Raw genomic sequence first — 19,893 nt, 5'->3', positions numbered from 1 at the left:
ATGGAGAAACAATCCTTGACCAAGCATTAACAGGCCTGTGGTGACTGACTGTAACAGCCCAGGCTTCCCTGCACAGATGTGTGTACACACAAACACCTCCTCAGGAGCTCCACTGCCTATCAAGGGTTATAGCAGCTTTATCGAGGGACAGCCACTACAGTCCCAGCATTATGACTCAAACAGAGTTTCATGCAAGAAGTGGAAAACCTCTAGTAATCCTGGGAAGGAGTGAATCCCACTAGGATCACAACAAGACTGTACTGTGCCCAAACCTCAACGGCATGAACCTACAATCCTGCATGGAGCTGGGCCTGCAGGTCAGGTGCTGCCTCTTACCTGTTCTCCAGCACCGTCATGCACACGACCTCCCGCACGCCCGGGTTGTTGGCCTTCTCAATGGAGCAGCTTTGCAGGTTCCACGTAGCCACCCTTAACACAGGTCTGCCATCTCTCACCCCCCCAAACATCTCCACAGAGGGGCGAGTGGATATGATCTGCGTTGGACCCCCAGGAGGAAAGTCCAAGTCCTCGCTCTGGAGGCTTAGAGAGGTGGGGCTGGGGTGAGGCTTGGCCATGAAGTTGAGGCCACCATTGGTGTTTGTTGAAGGGGGCCTGGAGCGCTCTGCAAAAATCTGGTGCCTGATTTTGTCCAGAAAGGAGGAATTGATGCAGTCCATCCTCACCAGGTCCTCAATACTTTTGAAGGGCCCATGCTCTCTACGGTAGTCCACAATGCTGTTAGCAATCTTCTCGGTGATGCCACGGATGCTCATGAGCTGTGCCGGGGTGGCAGTATTGATGTTGATCTTGGTGGCGGACAGGTAGTGCTCAGAGGCCGGGTCCTTGCGCAGGGAGCTGGGCGAGTGCTGCGCCGAGCTGCCCTTGCTGCTCACACAGATCTCGAACTTCACCTGCTCCAGCTTGGCCGCCCCCACCCCGCTCACCAGCGCCAGGTCCTCCACTTTCTTGAAGCCACCGATGTACTCGCGGTACTCCACGATGTTCTGGGCCACCACCCGGGTGACCCCGGGCAGGGTCATCAGCTCCTCCTCCGTGGCCGTGTTGATGTTGAGCCTCTCCTGGTTGACGAGGATGTTGCTGAAGTTGCACGCCGCGCTGAACTTGCGGCTGTGGCACAGGTCGGCCGGGTCGCGGGGGATGGAGCGGTGGCAGCCCAGGCTGCCCCCCATCTCACCGCCGCCACGGGCCGCTGCCGGAGCCGGGGGAGCGGGCGCGGGGCGCTGCCGGGGCTGCCCGCCCGCGACTCATGGACCTCCGCGGGAGGCCGGCGACGGAGGGGCACCTGCGGACAGACCCCGCACTGCCTCGTACGCCCGGTCAGCGGAACCCTGCGCCCCGCGGAGGGGCCCCCGCGCCTTTCCTCCTCCTCGGGCACCGCCGCTCCCCGGCGCCGGAGGAGCCTCCGCAGCCGCTGCCCGCCCGGCCCCGCTCCGGCCGCCGGCGCTCGCAGCCACCACTGCCACTGCCCCGCGCCCCGCCGGCGGTAGTAGTAGCTCTGCGGGAGCCCCCGCCCCTCGGCCGGGCGAGGCGGGGCCGCCGCCGCCGCCACCGCCCCCCGGGCGTCACCCGCGCCGCGCCCGCCCCCGCCCGGGCACCGCGGGCACCGGCCGGGCTGGGCGGGGAGCGGCGCCGCGCGGCTCCCTGAGGAGCGGTCCCGGCCCCGGGCCCAGCGCCGGCGGGGGGCGAGGAGGAGCAGGGTGACCACCTCCTCCCGGCGTGAGCACAGGGGACTAAGAACGTCCCCAGTGCTGTCGCCTGGCCGCTGAGGGCAGGCTTTTTCCGTCCCCAGGTGACAGGACACTGAGGTCTCAGGTGTTTAGACGCTCCCTGCAGCATTGCTGTCCCTGAAGTTCCCTAGTCTCGTCTCTGCAGCTGGTGGGGCATGGGTGTGTTTTCAGACCTCACGAAAGCCTCATCAATCATCTCCCTGGCTTTTTTATGCTCCTCCAGCCACCATGCTTTTATACATCGCGATAAAGTCTGCATTTTTTCCTTTTTTTTTTTTTTAACATCTCAAGCAATTGCAAGAGTGCTCAACAAACTGAAACTCCCCACGGAACGATGCTTTTGGACACCTTAGATCTGTATGCTAGGTCTGCCTCAGCCCATGGCCCCTGGTCTGCAGCATGCCTAGTCCTTCCCTGAGAGTAACCTCATCCTGCACCAAAATCGTGGCTGTGTATTGCCCATGTGCCTGAGCTGGCTTTAACATAGTTTGTTCATGCTCTGAGAGCCACAACAGCCCACCACAGCCCATTTTGGTAAATATTTCAGCCACTGAAATATTTACCCAGTTTCTACTGCATCCAGTCCCATGCTGCACTGTCTGCAATGCTATCTGTAGCCAAATTAGCTCATTTAAAACTAGCTTGACTGTGCCCACACAGGAGTGACTGCAATGTCAATGAATCGAAATATAATCAGTGGGTGTAATTGAAAGGAAGGGAGAATTGAAAGAAAGAGCAACATATGATTGCAGATGCCAGCTACGTGCCCTGATGCTGCCTAGTGCTGACAGTCTCTCTTATGTGCATTTCTTTAAGCTGGATAGAAGATGGTACATGTGTATTTTCAACATCAAAACTCTTGGTTGGCCCTCTAATGAAAATGAAACTGCTTGCAATAGCAGCTTATACATGTATTTTTCACGGCAAGCTAATAGAAATTATTTGGGCCCACCTGAAATAAAAAGTTGAATTTATTCAGCTTCTTGGCAAAGGAGAATGTTATGTGCTTAAGGGAGTGCAGGCAGCACCAGGCTTTACCAGGCTTTCAGACTGCACAGGGGCACTGGTGCTTTAACACTGGCTCTGGATACTCTGCTGCGCATCACACATTTCCCTTCTGTTCGCCTGAGAAGTAGAGTTAGCAAATTATCATTACGGGAATGGCACTGGCTGCATTAGGGCACTGGCTGCATTAGGGCACTCTGCTGACTGCTGGAGTGGAGAAAGTGCTCGCTTAGGTGATTAAATGCTTCCATGTCTGGAGAGTGCTCTGCGCGCTGCGATAACAGCGGCCAATGCAGCAGAAGTCATGCTGGGCCTATTCCTGCTGGGATGGTACCAGCACAGAGCTGGGAACAATTAACCATTGAAATGAGTATTTGCGAGGCAGTATTATTACAGTAATAGCTCCACAAGCTGTTATCTCGATGGAGAACACACTCTTTTGCTTTCTACAGCAGGTTGTTTTGCATTGGTCCAGGCTCATTAACTAAGTTTGGAAGCTGAAAAGCCCCAAAATCCATCTGAGGCATCATCTATGCTGCAGGCAGCACTAGGTTTTCTGTGTTTCAGAAAAAAAGGCGGGAGCATCTCTAGAAAGAAAACAGATGTCTCTTTTGTCCAGCACTTTCTGTTGACAGCAACTACTCAACATTTCTTGAATCTGCAGCACCAAAATAACCTGTGAGACTGGATGCAGCTGAGGATGCAGAGCTCAGAGGGATGTAACAAGTGTCCTATCACCTAATTCTGAGTATGACCTCATGCTAATGTAAAATGCAGGGGAGAGAATAAGGGGATTATCATTCCATTAGCCCCTTACCCAAATTTTTTTGTTGTTGAGAGTTACAGGAAGCTTACTGAGGTCTGAGTCAACCTTTGGCACATTTCAGGAAAGCACCAAAAGATGTGAAAAGGTACAGGGTTGGTTTATATCTTAAAAAGTTAAACAAAGAACAAACAAAAAAAAAGATTTATCAACTGGCCTGACATCAGTGTTAGGCAATCCATTAACTTGAGAGAGCTAAAACTGAGGTTCAGTCAGTAAATTATTGAAAAAACAATGGCAAAATTATTGAAAGCCAGTGTAGGCAACAGAAAATAAATCTTGTGAAACCCAGGTAGATACTAGATTTTATCTTTCATCCAATCCTGAGCTCACTGTATGTAAATATATTCAAGAAGAGATGGATTGATCATGGTCTCCTGATGATCACTGGCTGACAGGTAGCCTCCTCCCTGGTCTGCTTGGCACCTATCCTGGCAAGGGGCCATGAATCCAGGATTCCTGAATCTCCATCAGCCCCAACAGGTTTAGAGGGCTCTGAGACACCGTGGGTGGCTTATTCCTCAGGATCACCAGCTTGCTGCCTACTGAGCAGCTGGCTGCTGGCCAGGGATGGCTTAGAAATCTTTCGGTGACAGCAAAATTAAGTTTCGCTGCTCTAAGGGTGTGAATCTGGGGAGGACCTCACAGGGCCAGGCAGGCTCCAGCAGTGAGAGGTGTGGAGGGACACCCTCAAAAGGCCCTTGGGAGCAGCCATCACATTTCATGCAGAGTCTCTGTGTTTCACTGGACAGTGTTACAAAGCAAGGAGCTAGGGAACAATGGTTTTATCATTGCCCAGTGGCCATTTTTTGATCGTGGACTTGCTTTGCCACTGTCTACAGCCCTCCTCGACTGAATGTCTCACATCCTGTCCCCCTAAACTGGTAGTGAAACAAGTTTCAGGACAGCTGAGTGACACCAGGGCAAGCAGCTGGCCACATGAGAAACACAGGGGAAGGGTTGTGTCACATGCTTGTGAGCTCTGGCGGTCTCAAACTCCTCTTCCCTGCAGGAATTCTTCAAAGAGGAAAGAATAAAACCAAACTTTTTCCATCAGAAGGAGGTTCTGCAGTACTTAAGGCCTATAAATGCAATGTTTAAGGATGATATGGAAGTGCTTGAACCCAATGGAGTGGGAGCAGGTAGTGGTGAGCAATGCCTTTTGGCATAATTCATGCAAAAAATCAGCCTACAGGCCAATAAATTTTAAAGACTAACTTCATAGCATTTTAAGATGGTCTTAAAAGAATCTGTTAATCTATTTTTACTCTTTTTACCATCCCTCATCTACACTGCGAGGCTCTAAACAAACAAACTCGGTTTTATGATGGAGGATAGAAGGAGCCAGAAGATGTTACTCAACAGAAAAACATAGAGTTTGCCTTCAGTCTTCAGGCAGCAATTGCAGTTCCTACCAGCCTGCCATGTGATAGTAGCGCCTTTTCCAGCTCTCACGCAGCCTTAGGGGGCTTGGCAGTCACACTTTGAGAGCCTGTGTTTTCAGACCTGCTGCACTGGACTCTTAACGGGCAAGGGCTCGAAAAGGCAGCTGATTAACTGCAGAGCCTGTATTCTTACTTAAGGGAGCTATTAAAATAATTGTTTTCTCTCTGCAAGGACATCTTCAGTAACACTTGCAACAGATGCCCGAGGGAGAAGACAGGCAGTGTTTTTATGAAGACAAGTAATAACAAGTAGGAGTTAGCAATTTCATGAGCGGTGGGACTAACAAAGTCTGATTCCTGTTGGCTCTTTCCTTTTTTGATTTTCTGGTCTTTATTAATAAAACTGAGTCTCCATTAGTCTCTCAGTGGGGTCACTAATCTGGGTATCTGTGTTCTATGTGGCCGTCAATATTTGTGTCTCTTTCAGAAACTTTGTATTTTTGAGACATTTAACCTTTATCAAATTTGCTTGAAATTAGCCCACACTCTAATAAAATCCCTGGGGAAGGGATGAGGTGCAAAGTAGCAGAGTATACAATCACATGAGTTTTTCCTTAGGAATCCAATGTCTATGATGTGAGCTCTTTTTCCTGTAAGGCATTCTATGTAGCTGCCAAACTTGTTGCAAAAAAAGTGATGTCACCAGTGTGTTGCCAGGTTACGAGTGTCACATCCTACAGAGAAATACAGTCAGAAGGGTGAGCAGAAGTGAGTCATCCTTGTACCTTGATTAGGGCTTCACTTGGGTTGGGGTTGAGCCTGAAACCCAGACTTCTCCCTCCAAGAGGGGATCTCAACCACTGGCTCACCTGTGCACAGTAGGACAGCTCATCCTAGAGGGAAACAAGCTAGAGAAGATGTTCTCCAGCAGAGCATGGGATGCGTTTTCCAGTTTCCATAGACAGCCAGGGGGATTTGATTCTCATGCCCCACATCTGAGGGGACATTCAATTACCCAGATATTCCTTGAATCACAAGGATGGAAAAGAATTAAAAGATCTAGTATTTCCTTGACCCCAGGCAGACTCATCGAGGCCACGCTTACAGAAGCTTGCCTGCTCCAGGCCTCCAGTGGTGGCATCTTTAGAAATTCCCAGATGAGACACATGGGATGTGGTGGAGCTGTGTCCCAGCTAAGGCTTTCTTTGAGGCCTAGTCCGTCAAGCCTCTAGTAAAAATGCCCACAAATCACTACTGTGTGAATTTGGCACGGGGGAGAGTCAGAATTGGTGACTTGTGAGCCAGGTGCCTAAGCTCTCACCCAGGCCAAGCTTTCTGTGGTTGCACCCAAAGGCAAGCAGCAAGTGGGTTTTTATGAAAAAGATATGGGCAATGAGATTTTAGGCACCTTGAGAGCCAAGCAGGAGAAGAGGAAAGGTAAACCAATATGCTGGAAAGGGTTGTTGAGTATAGCTTTCAGCACTTCCCACTCCCACTTTGGTCATCAACAGTTGGACTGCCGGCCCCTCAGCTGAATAAATTATTATTTTGCATTATTTGTAATTTTATCCTTTACTTGTAGTTACTAGGTTACCACAATTAATTTTCTTGTTATCAGATTTTAGAGCAGTGTTTAAAAAATCCATTTCATGTTTACCTTTTACTTTTCAAAGAGTTTCATGGCCATTAGCTAACTGATGCATACAGCTTTTTAACTCAGTGATTCTGCAGTTACTGTAGCAGCTACTGCAATTCTGCCCAGACTTATATATTACTTATGACTTCCACTGTTTGGGGGGTTTGCTTTTGGTTTGTTTTTTGGGTTTGGTGGGGAGTTTATTTGTTATAAAAATTTAAGAGGTTAGTCTCTACTCCTTAAACAGTTGTGTTTCAGACCTTAAAATTATTCAGATAGACAAAACCTTAGTTCTCCAAATTTTCTCAGATATAAGGAGGGGTCAGTCAGGTCTTTGTGTGGTTTACTTGTGCCATGTTCGTTTTCTGTCCTTTCGCCTTCATGTATAAAATTCTGTTTGCTAAGAAGAAAATAAACCACAAAGTAGAGTGAAACTTTCCCTTAGCCCCAAATTCTCAGAGGAGATCTGCAGAGGATGGAGCCCCAGTATAAAACCAGAGCTCTGCTGAGGATCAGGTCATTGGTTTATGAAACAGAAAATGTATTGATTACACTTTTTACACAAAACAGCACATTGCATAAATGAACATCTCTGCAATGGTCTCCTGAGAAAGTCTGTCTCTCACATTTCAAGTTCTGCACCAACAATTAAAATGGTTTAATGGCTTCAACCACTCCCAGCAGACTTTGAACTTCTCTGAGGAGCCTCCCTGACAAGCAGCATAAGTTGCCTAGTTATTACAACACCTTCAGTGAAGGTTTGATCCGATTCCCATGAAGACAAAGGAAAAATGCCCAGAATGATTCAAAAGGTTGCTCTGCTCATTTAGGCAAGCAGGGGGACCTGTACTGTTGGTGGAATTGACTCCTGTGATTCTCCATCTGAGAGCCAGGTTTATTGACATGAAAGCATGAAGGAGGAAGACAAGCGGGACAGTATAGAGGTCTTGCTCTAGGACCAGGACCTGTGGGATGGCTGCTTGGAGGAGGCAGGAGAGATCAGGTCAGCAGCATCTGGGGGAATGGGCAGCAGAGCATCTGAGCAGTACTGGACCGGTGGAGGACAAGCAAGCCCCTGAGCACTTGGAACTGAACAGCACTGAGCTAATTAAAACCAAAAATGAAGGACTCATTAAAGCTAGCTTTGATCCCTGGAAAGACCCTGGCACAAATAAGGATTTTAAGTTCTTGGAAGATAATTAGCTGTTCAAAAAACCCCACCAGTATGGCTGTACCAAACTCACTTTTTTCTTTGATGGGATGACTGACTTGAAGGATAGGACAGAAAGAGCTAATTAATGACAGAGGGTGTGGAAGAGCATATACTTACGAAGCTTGTGGGTGGAGTCAGAAAGCCTGCAAGGACTTGGGTGGGTAAGACCAAAATTCAGAACAGTCTACACAGGTCAGAGGGACATTCCAAAACTGACAAGATGGGTTTTGGTAGAGACCTAGGGAGGAGAAATCAACATCATCCATTTAAACTGAGAATACTTGAGCCATAGATGGGGCAGCAAAGGCTCAAAAACGTAAATGAGAGTCAGCAGGGTGGCCCCATTAGGTAGAGACCAAAGTCTGTTTCTAGCTTATCTCATGAATCCCAACACCATGATTAGGGAGATAACTATGCATTGACGGAGCTGCAGTCAAAAACATGGCGTTTAGAGCCACCATGCCAAAGTATTGGTGAATTGCTGCCAGGTGTTATACAAGTTGCAAAAGCCAGACAGTTCACCCAAAACAAACCCCACAGCCCTGAAGTGCTTACTGTTTTAAGGCTAGAACCTAGTCTTTGCTTGTGCCAAGTAATATGTACTCTAATAATTGGAAACACAGGAGCTATGACGTACTGTTGGACAGGAATAAAGCTTGCATAGGAGTATGCTGCCTAAATAAGGGCTTAAAGTACGTAAGATGTTGGAGTGTTCTTTTTACTGTGTGTGAAGTTTTGGCTGAGGTCACATCCACAGCTCCAAACCTTGTTCTAGCCAATTAACATGTTTTGGAGAGACTTTTCCAAAGTTTGAAGAGACATGAGGAAAAGTAGCTGTCACCATGTTATGCAAGCTTTCGCCTTATTTCAGAGCACAAGTTGCCCACACTCTGCAGGCCATTCATTCCTGCTCACCTGGTATGTTCTCACCGCCATGACTCACCACAAAAACAACACAGCACGTATTGGTTGGCTGTAATTTGTATGCAAACATTGTTCTGAGTATTGTGGGATGTCTATTTTTCCTGTGATGGATTCTTAGACTTCCCTGTGGTTCAGGAATGGCTCCAGCACCTCCTGGAGGTGTATAGTCTTAACTAAGTAATCTCACTAGGTGTCCTGAAATCAGGTTTTCATCCTTCTCCCAAGTGTCTCGAAGCATGCAGTTGATTAATTCTGATTTCCCACCACGTATAGCCATGTCACACACACATTCTTGCCAGCCAGTAAACGAGCCACATTCTTCCTGTGTTAGTCATAGAGCATGTCTCCTTTAACCTGTGCACTTGCAATTATGGGACATGGGGTGCTCCTCCCATGACTCAGGAGATGTTCTTCTCACCTGACACTGCAAGGTGCTGGGCATCCCCATCCTGATACCTACCAAGTGACATCAGGGAATGCTAGTAACCCACCAGCATGACTCCTAAGACAGAACAGAAGGAAGACGGGACACTCAGTGGGGTCAAACTCAGGGGAATGGTTGGATGAATGTCTCACTTAAGCTGACTAAGGCCCATCCCAAAAGTGCCTGTTGCTGACTGACTGTTTCTCATGCGTGCATACGTGCAAACTGTGTCAATCAAACAACTTTGGAAAGACAACTGCTGCTCTTTCAGTTTATGTCTGTTTACTGCCATCCCAAACTGGATGAGAACTCACTCAACACTTCGTATAGGGCTGACTGCATGGTCGTGTTCTGTGGGTTGGTGCCTTGGCCCTCAGAGTTTCAGGTACCTACTTTGGATATGCAAATTCCCTTGGTCTGCCTGACATCCAGCATGCCTTGGCAAAGTCACGAGGCTGCCCACGCCACGGTTCACCTCTCAGACCATTAGATTTGCCAGGTATGGCTTACCCAAACTAAGTGAGCAGTTGTTGTTACCTGCACTGCCACCTCCATCCTGCACGGGGATGGGGAGACTGATTTTCAGCAAACTCCTGCTATTTATTTTTTTCACCTGTAGCTTTTTACGTTGCATTTCACTGCTTGCCGTTGTTACTTGTACTATATTAGGACAGTAGGGTTTTAGAAAAGCAGGTTAAAAGAGAACCAACAGTGGTCTCCATGTATTTAAGAGAACTTCAGTACAGTAATTATCCATCACAGAGTTTGCAGGTTTCTAGTGGCTGCTGGCCCAGCTCTACAAGGTCTTTGGATCTGAGCCTGCCATTTGCATGCTGTGCATGAGGATCTGCCATCTGCACTGCCCTCATTGACTCCAGACCTCTCCAGTGTGATTATGACTAGCTGGAGAGTGGGGGATTGCCCACTGTGAGAAAGGGTATCAGCACGTGGCCTTCGCAGGGGCTGTTTGAGCCAGGCAGCCATGCACACCAAAAGTTGGCAAGGACACTAAATTGCATCCCCATCAATCGATCTTGACACCATCTGGTTCTGAAAGAGCTGATTCTTCCAAAGACAAACACTCGAGGCTTCTCGCCACCTTTGTGATTGACTGAAAAGAAATAGGGAAGGAGTTTGCTCTGTCTGTATTCTCTCGTTCTCAATACTTTTAGGTAAGGTGACACAAACTTGCAGATTCCCTTTGGATTTAAGCTTGTCATTGTTTAAGGCACAATGATAACTCTGTATCACAAGAACAAGTCATGAAAGAAACATTGTTAGAGAAGAAATCCTTCGAATCAGGAAGGCACTGTGTTTTGTCTTTCATTAAGCTCTGAATTTCATTTCAGCTGGGCGGAGGCTGTGGCAGGGACAATATTGGCTGTACTGCCCAGCAAAAACATTCCACCAACTCACTGCAGCATCATAAGTCAAAGCAGACACCAGAGACAAATTCTCTGCAGTGTTTGCAAGTCCCTCAGCAGCGGCAGGGACATTCTTCCCCTTGGATTTCAGGATGGGTTAGAGATTCCCAGGAGATCAGGCCAGGCGTGGTGCATGAAAACAAAAAAGGCAAGACAAGAATTGCTGTTAGTATAAACCAAATGGGGAAAAAAAACAACCAAAAAAAAAAACCCACAAAAAAACAAACCAAAGAAAAAAAAAAAAACAACTCACCCAACCAGAAAACAATAAAAACCCTCTGGTTATATAAAGGTCCAGGCAGGTCTCTTTCACACGATTCAGGAATTTCACAGCGCTTCTCTAACTCACATTTTTAAATCAAAATATTCAAATAGATTTCATCAAGTAGTTTCAAATTCCAGAGCTGAAACATGCAATAAAAAGTCAACTATAATCTTGATTTGAAATGTTAAATTAAGCTTTAAAAAAAAAAAAAAATAGAAAATTGGAATATCCCAACAAAAATTCCTTGATTAGCTTAGTCACCTGCTAAAGTTTTGTGATGTTGAAAAATTGTTCTAAGCTCATTGTTAAAAACAAACAAAAACAAACCCCGAAATTTTAAGGATTTTTTTTTTTTTTCAAAACAGCTTGAAAAACCTGTAATATTTGACTGATTTACACTGCTAAAGGAACCAGCTGTAAGGGGCTTCACTCATTATAGTGTGTCACTCTGAAAGGGAAGATACTTGATGCTCACATATTGTATTCTCTTGACAAAGCACAGAGGCTGCTCGCAGATAAGATATCCAACACTCTCCATGTTGTCTTCCCAGTTGCCTATGACTTCATTTTACAGTTCCTTGACTCCTATGATGTCACCACAAGACACTTATACTCAGGCCCATTTAGTGTCGAGCAAATTATCCAGGAGAAACCATTTTCTTTGCTTTCCACCTTCTGTGCCACCAACTCACCTTTCTCTTGGCATCCACCCCTCATCCTTAGAGCTGTTTATGACCTGGAGCTAGCAGTGGTAGAGGAGCAGCAGCAAAGCTGAACTGGATGAGGAAGCATGGGATGGCACAAGGGTTTCTCTGGGAAGCCCAGCATGCTCCCACTTTTATCTCCTCTTCACAGCTCTGCTCATAAGGCTGTGCCAGCTCACTGCTGTCAGGTTTTTGCTCTCCCTGACAAACAAGAGACTCTTGCCTATGCCTCTGAAGCATTAAAGCCGTGTTAGGATTCAAATTCAGTGGTACAGATTCAGCTTGGATTGCTGAAATAGAGGAGACTCCCTTTTGCCTGGACACAAGAGGAGAAAATCCATTACTCCTAATCATGGCCTGGCTATTAAGAGTAATAAAACTAACTTTAATAACATTAAACTCTTGAAATGTATTCAATTTCAGCAGAAAATTTTGAGTGATCTTTCCCCTGCAAATATGCCCATGACAGTGTTGCAGCCCAAGGGCAGGGGTCCAGAGAAGCTGAGGAATCGCCATCCTTCAAGATACTTGAAACACAGCTAAATGTGGTCCCAAGTAACTTTGACCAGCAGGTCAGACTAGATGATCTCCCTTTCAACCTAAATTATTCTGCAGTTTTTTAGAAAATGGTGGTCTTGGACTTGTTGCCATGATAAATAGGAGCTGGGGGAGGATTTGATAAGCTGCAGAGAGCACAGCTATTGAGGGAGAGAAAAGGGAATAGAGGAGAGTGTGTATGGCATTGGTAGTTTCATATCCATGCTTTGCAGATCCGTGGGGATAACCATCCCATTCTAAACTATAAAGTAGCTTACAGCTGTACAGTTTGGGGGGTTTTTTGATAGTTAAAGAAGATATATGATCTAAGCTGGATCAAAAAAAAAAAAAAGAAGCAAAAAATCCTCATCCATCTGCTCTCAAATAATTAAGATTTGTTTCTTATTCTGCAGGAATGGATATAGTGGTTTGTTAATACCGTAAGAGTAAAATCCACAAGCCCTGAACCAAAGCTCCGTTGAAATGGTCCAGCAGAAAGACTCCCTAGTCAAGAGAGTCACCTTCTCTGGGAGGAGAGGCACCTTCTCTGGGAAAGGAAAAACAAGGCACCTTTCAACCAGCAACATCACAGAGCTTTTATTCTGCTGTCACTCTGCGTGTTATATGGGGTTAATTTTGGGAGAGAAAAAAAACTGCAGGGCTTCCTTAGCCAAACAGGGAGGAGTTTGATTGCTTCAGAACAATGGAAGCAAAGAGAACTCAAGGGAATTATTCATCTTGTAAATGGTATTTTATTTCTAATGCAAAGAGCAGGCTTTAGTTACAGCAAATTGAAACAATAGAACATTTCCTTACTAAAAAATTGGAGGGCTTTTTGTTGCTGTGATTACTATGTGAAAGGAATATTTGTGCTTAGAAGTCGTAGCAATTATAGGAAGGTTTAACTGCAGCCAACTACTTTGTAAAAGTTACCATAATTGGCAATGGGAATGTTTTCTCTTAAGGACCAAACACAAATACCATGATGTGTGATGTACTACATTGGGGCAGAAAGGAATGGATACCTCTGCATCAGGAAAGAAATCTTTCTTCATTGGAGAGCACGGCCCAGAAGAGAAGAAACACAAAAGGATCTCCACCTACCACAGCAAACAGGATTTCCCATCCCTCAGAAGAAAGATATCAAACACTTAAGTCACATTATAGTTCTGCCCAGTACTGGGTGAAACAGTCCTTGCTAGCTCATGGTCATTATATTTGTTAGCAGCTAAAAGAAATAATTTAGATTATTTTATTGTGTTTATTGTGACTAGTTGCATTAATGGGATAGCCCAGGGCTCAGTGCACATGATATGATATAACACCCTGGTACGTGTTCAGGTTTAAAATGTCCACAGTTTATTCCATAGCCACACTCCCATCATGTGCTGGGGCCACGTGTACTGGCATCACTTTTGGAAACAGAGGTTCCAAAACTTGAGGAAACTGAAGGAAAAGAAGAAAATCCCACACTACTGTGAGACTTTCTAAGTATGACAAAAATTTTTGCTGTGTTTCTTAGAGGCTGCAGTCACATTGGCGCTTAATTACATTAACATTTAATGCTTAAAAATGTCAGGAGAGGACTAGGGGGAAGAAAAATAAATCAGAACTCAGAGACAGATGAGATGCACACAAGTTTAAATACTAGATTTGGATAATGTTACCATTATTTTTGCCCCATGCCAAACTGTGAACAAAAACTTTGTGTGTTTAATCTTAAGATTGCTAAGCTAGTTGAAGCCAATCAAATTGAACTACCACTTAAAATTAATTTTGTTCCCTGAAATGTTGTTTCATAATGAAAATGGTGATGGGGATAAAACAGATCACGCTCTTCTGAGGTCTCAGGGCTATCAGCCACGCTCCATTTAACCTTAGCAGTCATCTGAGCAGGAACTTCAGTCTTTTTGTGGGGAGTAGATGCACTCAGAGCTGACTTGACAACTGATGCTGTGCCTGCATAACAAGGAGTGAGTCTAGAGAGCTGCTGCTCGTGTTCAGCACCTTGTTTCTTGAGCCATGTAGCTCAGAAGTGCACACCTTTGGGAGACTGGTGACGTGTCAGACTGAGAGGAGGCTAAACATGCAGTCAGTGCATTCAGCTGAGAGAATACAGAAGCTGTACATGGGCACAGTCCCTCCTAATGGAAGAAGTTCTATGCTGTCATTCTTTTAATCATGAGATTTCTCCTATCAGCAGCTGTACAGAAGACTGATCCTGATTATCTACTTCATAAAAGCCAGATGGAGTATTTTTCAAGCTGTTACTGAGGAATAGCTTGGGATTTTTTGTTTGATGTTTTTTCTTTTTTTAAATTATTATCCCCTCAAATATTAGTGAGGATTCCTACAAAGTATAAGTTTTGCAGTCCTAGAAAGTCCAGTAAAAGCCTGTGCTTTTGTGTTATTTGCTGAATGATACTCCAGTGGGATCACATTGCCAAGAACTTGGGGTTTCATAGCAAAGTGAAATTACACATTAGAAGAGAATGCTCATAAAATATGTTCATTTTTAATGAAGACATTAAAAAACCACTCAGAGCTTTGTCTCTTCACTTCTGTGCCCAGTCTACTGCTGCTGTAATGATCCCAAGGCTTGGAACCTTGAAGAAGAGAGATGCCTCAGTGTCTCTCTGTTAGCGAGATTTCAGGGTTTTGATCTCTTCATTTAAGAAATTATTTTACGTAATGGATAATAATGAAAGTAAAGTGCCTGAAAGATTTGAGCATAAATGGTTTTGAGTGGGGCCAAGGACTGTATGGCTCATGAGTCTTCTCACCACGCATAAAACCCTAAGAAGGTTCTCTCTCAGACTGTGGTAAGCAGGGCGGTGGCCAGAGGGCTGAGGCAAATAAAGCAAGGGATCATGGATCTCTGAATACAGCCAGAGGGGTTAGTAGAGCACCACACAGAGCATTTCATCTATCCTCTCTTCTAACCTCAAGGTTCAGACATAATGTGTGGGTCTCCTGAATTTCCAGGATAGGATATGCAGGGAGAAACCCTTTGGGAAACTACCAGTGAAGCTGTTTTCCTGGAGATTTCTGATGATCCCAAGTCTCATAACAAACAGCTCAGAGGCAGTTGCTCTGTGTGATCCAAAAGGAGCAGGTCTGAAAAATGAAAAACTAACCATGTGGGATTGGAAGTAATTTCCTGAGGTCCTTTCCCCAGTCTTTCTGATCTAAGTGCTTCAGGAACATCACAGAAATCTTTCCTCATAGCACCTTTGTTACAATGGAAGTGCCATTAAGCTCTTTTTACAACTGAAAAATCAGGGAATAAAATAAAATGCCTGAAGTCACAGAGCTTGATGTGTCCCAGGCTTTCCCCTTGCCTCTGGAACGTATGTGACATACAGACAATCCTGTAAAGTCAGGCTGGGCAGGATAGAAAACTGGGACAGCAATTTGTTTTGAGAAACACCATTCAGGCACTACATTTATCCTGCATGAGCCAAAGCAAATATTTTCTTCCTTCAGTATCCTCTCCTGCCAGCTCACCAATTTTTCAAGACAATATCCATAGAAAGGAATTTCTGTATACAAATGAAAATTAGACATCACTGTACTGTAATGGCTTGTGGCATGGACATATATTGCATTTGAATCCTTGCTCATGATGGTTTTATTTCTGGATTGTGAAATCTTGGCCACCTGACGCTTTGACTAATATATTAACAAGATAAAATTATATACCATAAGGCTTCTTAGATAAAAAGCTTAGCTATGCAAGGGCTTCTTACTATCCCTTTTATCCTTTGCTATGTCAGAATGAATTGTAGCATCTAACTTCAGCTAAACCCCCTATTCAATACTTAATGCTCAACAGATAGGATAACATTTATTTTATTTTGGAGTTTAACTTTAGATGAGGTGACATGCAACGGAGCACAGACACTGCAAAATGGTCCCCTGCTGTGGGATATGCCCAGCCACTGCCCTGGAGGGATGTCTGCTGAGATAAGAGATTTTGCAATCACCCAGCAGGACTCCCTGGAAAGGAAAGGACTTTGAGTCATGGTGAGGAAAAGTAGACCCACAATCCTTTGGGAGACCCTATGCAGATCATTCTGTAACCCATTGGTCTGTCCCAGACCCTCTGTAACCCATTGGTCCCCTTGCTGATCCCCTGTATCCCTATAAAAGAAGACAAGTTCTCCTCTGTGGAGAGAGCTCGTCACTGGCCTTCCCTTCGCCGGAGGGAACCCACAATAAAGCTACCTTCGTGCGGAACCAGCCATACGGGTCTGCTCGTCTCTCTCTCCGGTCTGGTTTGGCCTTAGAGGCAGCCCTGCAGAGCTGAGCTGAAATCACGAGCTGATAATCACTAAAGAGCTGATAGCTTCTGCAAGGGCTCCTCTGCCAGCAGCTGAGAGGAAGATACCAGACTTCGGGCAGGCGATTCCTTTCGGGACCATCTCCCCGGACCGGTCATATCTTCCTGGGTCGCAGCCACGGACCCCACCACCAGCTGTAATACCCTGCAGTGTGACAAATTACAAAGGAGTAATGCAGAGGCAATTCAAAATGGAATATACCCCTGGAAGCTGGCATGCCACAACCCCATGACTAAGTAGACAAGCTGAGTCTTCAGCTATGTTTGTGCAGTGTTCTGCTCACATCTAACTATATTGCAGAGTGTGAGGGGAAGAAGTCCAAACAAGGAGAACTCTGGTCTAGTTCTGTGGCAGTGGTTATTTTTCTGTACAACAAAAAAGGTCACCCTATACACCACCCTTCCCTTCCTGTGCCATTATTCATTAAGTCATTCAAAATCATGCAGTGCAGCTGAGTAAGTTGAAGACCTTGTGTGTGCTGAGACCTCCCTTTCCACGCAGTAAAGTTTCCAAGCAGCTGCTCATCTTGCAGTGTGTGCATAACCCCACTGGCTTTACTGGCCTAATGGTCCTGCATGCATGCTTGTGTTTCTTTGGCTGGAAGAGGGCCCCTTCAAATGTCCTATTTGCCTGGTTTCTAAGAGTCTGCTTGACCTCAGCACCATGACCTACAGACTTACAGGAGCTGGGATTTTCAGCAGTGTCCTATAAGCCAAGCAATGCACGCAGCAGTTGGCCCTGTCCTCTGGAAAAGATGCTCTATGCTGCAGCTACAAAAGGCAGTGCGAACAGGTGACAGGTGGATTGAAATAAATAAATTAAAACTTTAAAATCACCGTGATAATAGAGCAGGAAAAAATTTATACCTTCTCCTAGCTTAGACTGTAGGGTGGAAAAGACATTTGGCAAAGTCCATTTCAAAAACACGCTAAGACAAAGAGTTAAGATGGGCCTAACTCTGAGTTTCATATCTGTTACCAGGGCTTTGTATAGTCTTAACTAAGTTATCACACCAAGGCACTGAAATTAGTCACACAACAGAACACTATAATTCACACTGTTAAAGCTATTTTTATTCACTTGGAGCTGTTTTTACAGACTGACATAATTGGACAACAGGTATGACAAGCCTTTACTGTGATCTTATCTACACTGAGCCAGAGATTTTGTTGTAGGAGAGGTTGAAACACATGGCTCTGACAAACAAGACAGCATAGAGAAAGCCTACCTCACCCATGGAAACCAGGGGGCCACATTTTTCTTTCTCTGAAGCTAACACCAGTCCCACTGGAGCTATCTTATTGTAAGACAAGGACTGTAGCAATGTTTCATAATGGATATTTCCTGAAAACCAGTTATAAACAAAAGACATGGGCTATAGGGAAGAAGAAAGAGGAGAAGAAAATAAAGAAGAGAAAAAATAATATGACTTTTTTTTTCTAAATATTCACCTTTCTGCAAGTTTTTGCACTAGGCAGCTAGCTTTTGTTTCCCCATTCACCTTCAAAGTCCACCTGCAGACCTGACCATACACATCTTCAGAGCACATGTCATGTCACCACAACAGGATTCATTCATTCCTTTACCTTACCACATGTATGAGGTTGCCCAGAGAAGTTGTGGATGCTCCAGCCCTGGCACTGTTCAAGGCTGGGCTGGATAGGACTTTGAGCAACCTGATCTAGTGAAAGATGTCCCTGCCCATTGCGGGGGGTTGGAAATAGGTGGTCTTTAAGGTACCTTCCAACCCAACCATTCTGTGATTCTATGTTAGCCCACACAGCTCATCTTTACTGAGCCAAGCAGTACCCCAAAACAGCCAGAATTTGTCTGTACTTCATCATTATTAGTATGCTTAAAAAGTGACTTTTTCACAAGTTCTTCCCAACTTGCAGAGAGACCGACTTCTTGTATTGGCCTCGTCATGGAAATCATTGAGATTTAGCCTCGTTTCACTCAATGAGCAATTCTAGCTGAGAAATCAAACTAGAGCTCTGCAGCCGCACAAGACTACAAACTCTGCTGCTCAGCACAATAGACTGTGCCTCAGCAAAGCAGCACCTACATGGGCATAAAGTAACCAAAATGAAACAAAACATTTACTTTCTCCTGGTTTCAGCCTGGTCAGAAAAAGCAGAAAAGGAAGCCTTTGCCAACCACTCCCAGCTTTTCTGTGAGAGGCTCTGCTCAAAAGCAGCTGGCAGCTGAGGGTTAAAACCCACATTGATTAGAGCTGACCTGTGCCGAGTTAGAAAACCTGGTGCTTAAAAAGGCACCTAGTAGCTGCATCCCATGTCATTAGGAGATGTTTTCCCCATAGAGCACTAATGAGCTGGCACAGCTTTGGCTTTCAATGGGAGCTCCTCATCTTCCTGAGATTGCCTGACAAACTTCCCCCGGGCACAGGCTACTTCTTTGTCATCCTTCCTGCAGTGTTTAGCCCTAGCTAGGAATAACACAGGCTGCTATAACATGAATAAGGGAAAAAAAAAATCCCACTGTGCTGCTGACACCGGGCGAGCTCACAGCCTTGTGACAAACAAGGCAATAATAATTCTACCAGTCCTGATGGGGATCACCGAAATGTCAAGGCTGATAGCTGCCCTTTCCCTTCTGACATGATCATTAGCTTCTGGGAAGGAAATAAATTACTGAGCCACTTAACACCTCATTAGGAGTTAAAACTATATATTCAGCATCTCCAAGTCAAGTTTTAAAGCAGTTTGGGAGTTTAACAGCAAGCTGTGAAGTTAGCTCTGATAGTATACAGCACTGTTTCCTTAAGGGAAGCTTTCCCTTTAAGTGTCTCTAAATCCCAGGCAAATAATTTTTTCCATTCTCCCTGCTTAGCTGTACTGGTTTGGGATGTATAGTCTCTCTGTATTTATAAATAACCCACTTTGTTTACCGATTATTTTAAGTATTTTCAGGAAAGGGAAGGAAGAAAACTCTAGGAAAATTGCAATTGCCTGTCTGCCCTCATTAGCCCAGTAATTATTGCATTGTAATTAAATTATTTCTTGTACTCAGTTCCAGATAAGAAGACTGCAGAGGCAATAATAGCTTAAGAAGTTTCCTCTTCTCTCTCTTTTTTTTTTTTTTTTTTTGCTTTGTTCTCCATGGCAAAGGCTTTGGTTTTGTTCTTCCCTGCCTCTGCATCATTCCTCCCTCCTCATTATGATATAGAGTGCTTGCTGCTGTGCATTGAATCAGAGCTAAAAATAATTATCTTCCTTTCTTTTTTGTAGCTTTGTATTGTTTTTAAGCTCAGATCAGTTGGCATTTGCATGGTGCATACACTCTGAAAGCTAAATAAGTTTTATCTTATTTTATCCAAGTTAATAAAATCTGCAAACACGTTGTGACCTCTTGCTGGAAACTATAATGCTTTAATGCCCAAATCTGTGAAGACTCAAGACTGTGTCAAAACAAATGCTTTGAACTGTGAACCAGCTTTTGATG

At 45.1% G+C, this 19,893-nt stretch overlaps 1 protein-coding gene across 1 annotated transcript in view; it reads right to left on the bottom strand.

Moving 5' to 3' along the window:
* The window catches only part of EEPD1 (endonuclease/exonuclease/phosphatase family domain containing 1), a 62,992-nt gene extending 61,507 nt beyond the window's left edge, over positions 1-1,485 (bottom strand). Inside the window, exon 1 of the mRNA XM_082285904.1 lies at positions 337-1,485. Coding sequence (XP_082142030.1) covers positions 337-1,190 — 854 coding nt within the window. The 5' untranslated portion in view covers positions 1,191-1,485. The remainder of the gene's footprint in view (positions 1-336) is intronic.
* Between the last annotated feature and the right edge of the window lie 18,408 nt (positions 1,486-19,893).

This window comes from Coloeus monedula (genome assembly GCF_965178545.1).
Source record: "Coloeus monedula genome assembly, chromosome: 1".
Classification (NCBI taxonomy): domain Eukaryota; kingdom Metazoa; phylum Chordata; class Aves; order Passeriformes; family Corvidae; genus Coloeus; species Coloeus monedula.
This window is presented reverse-complemented; position numbering and strand designations above follow the sequence as displayed.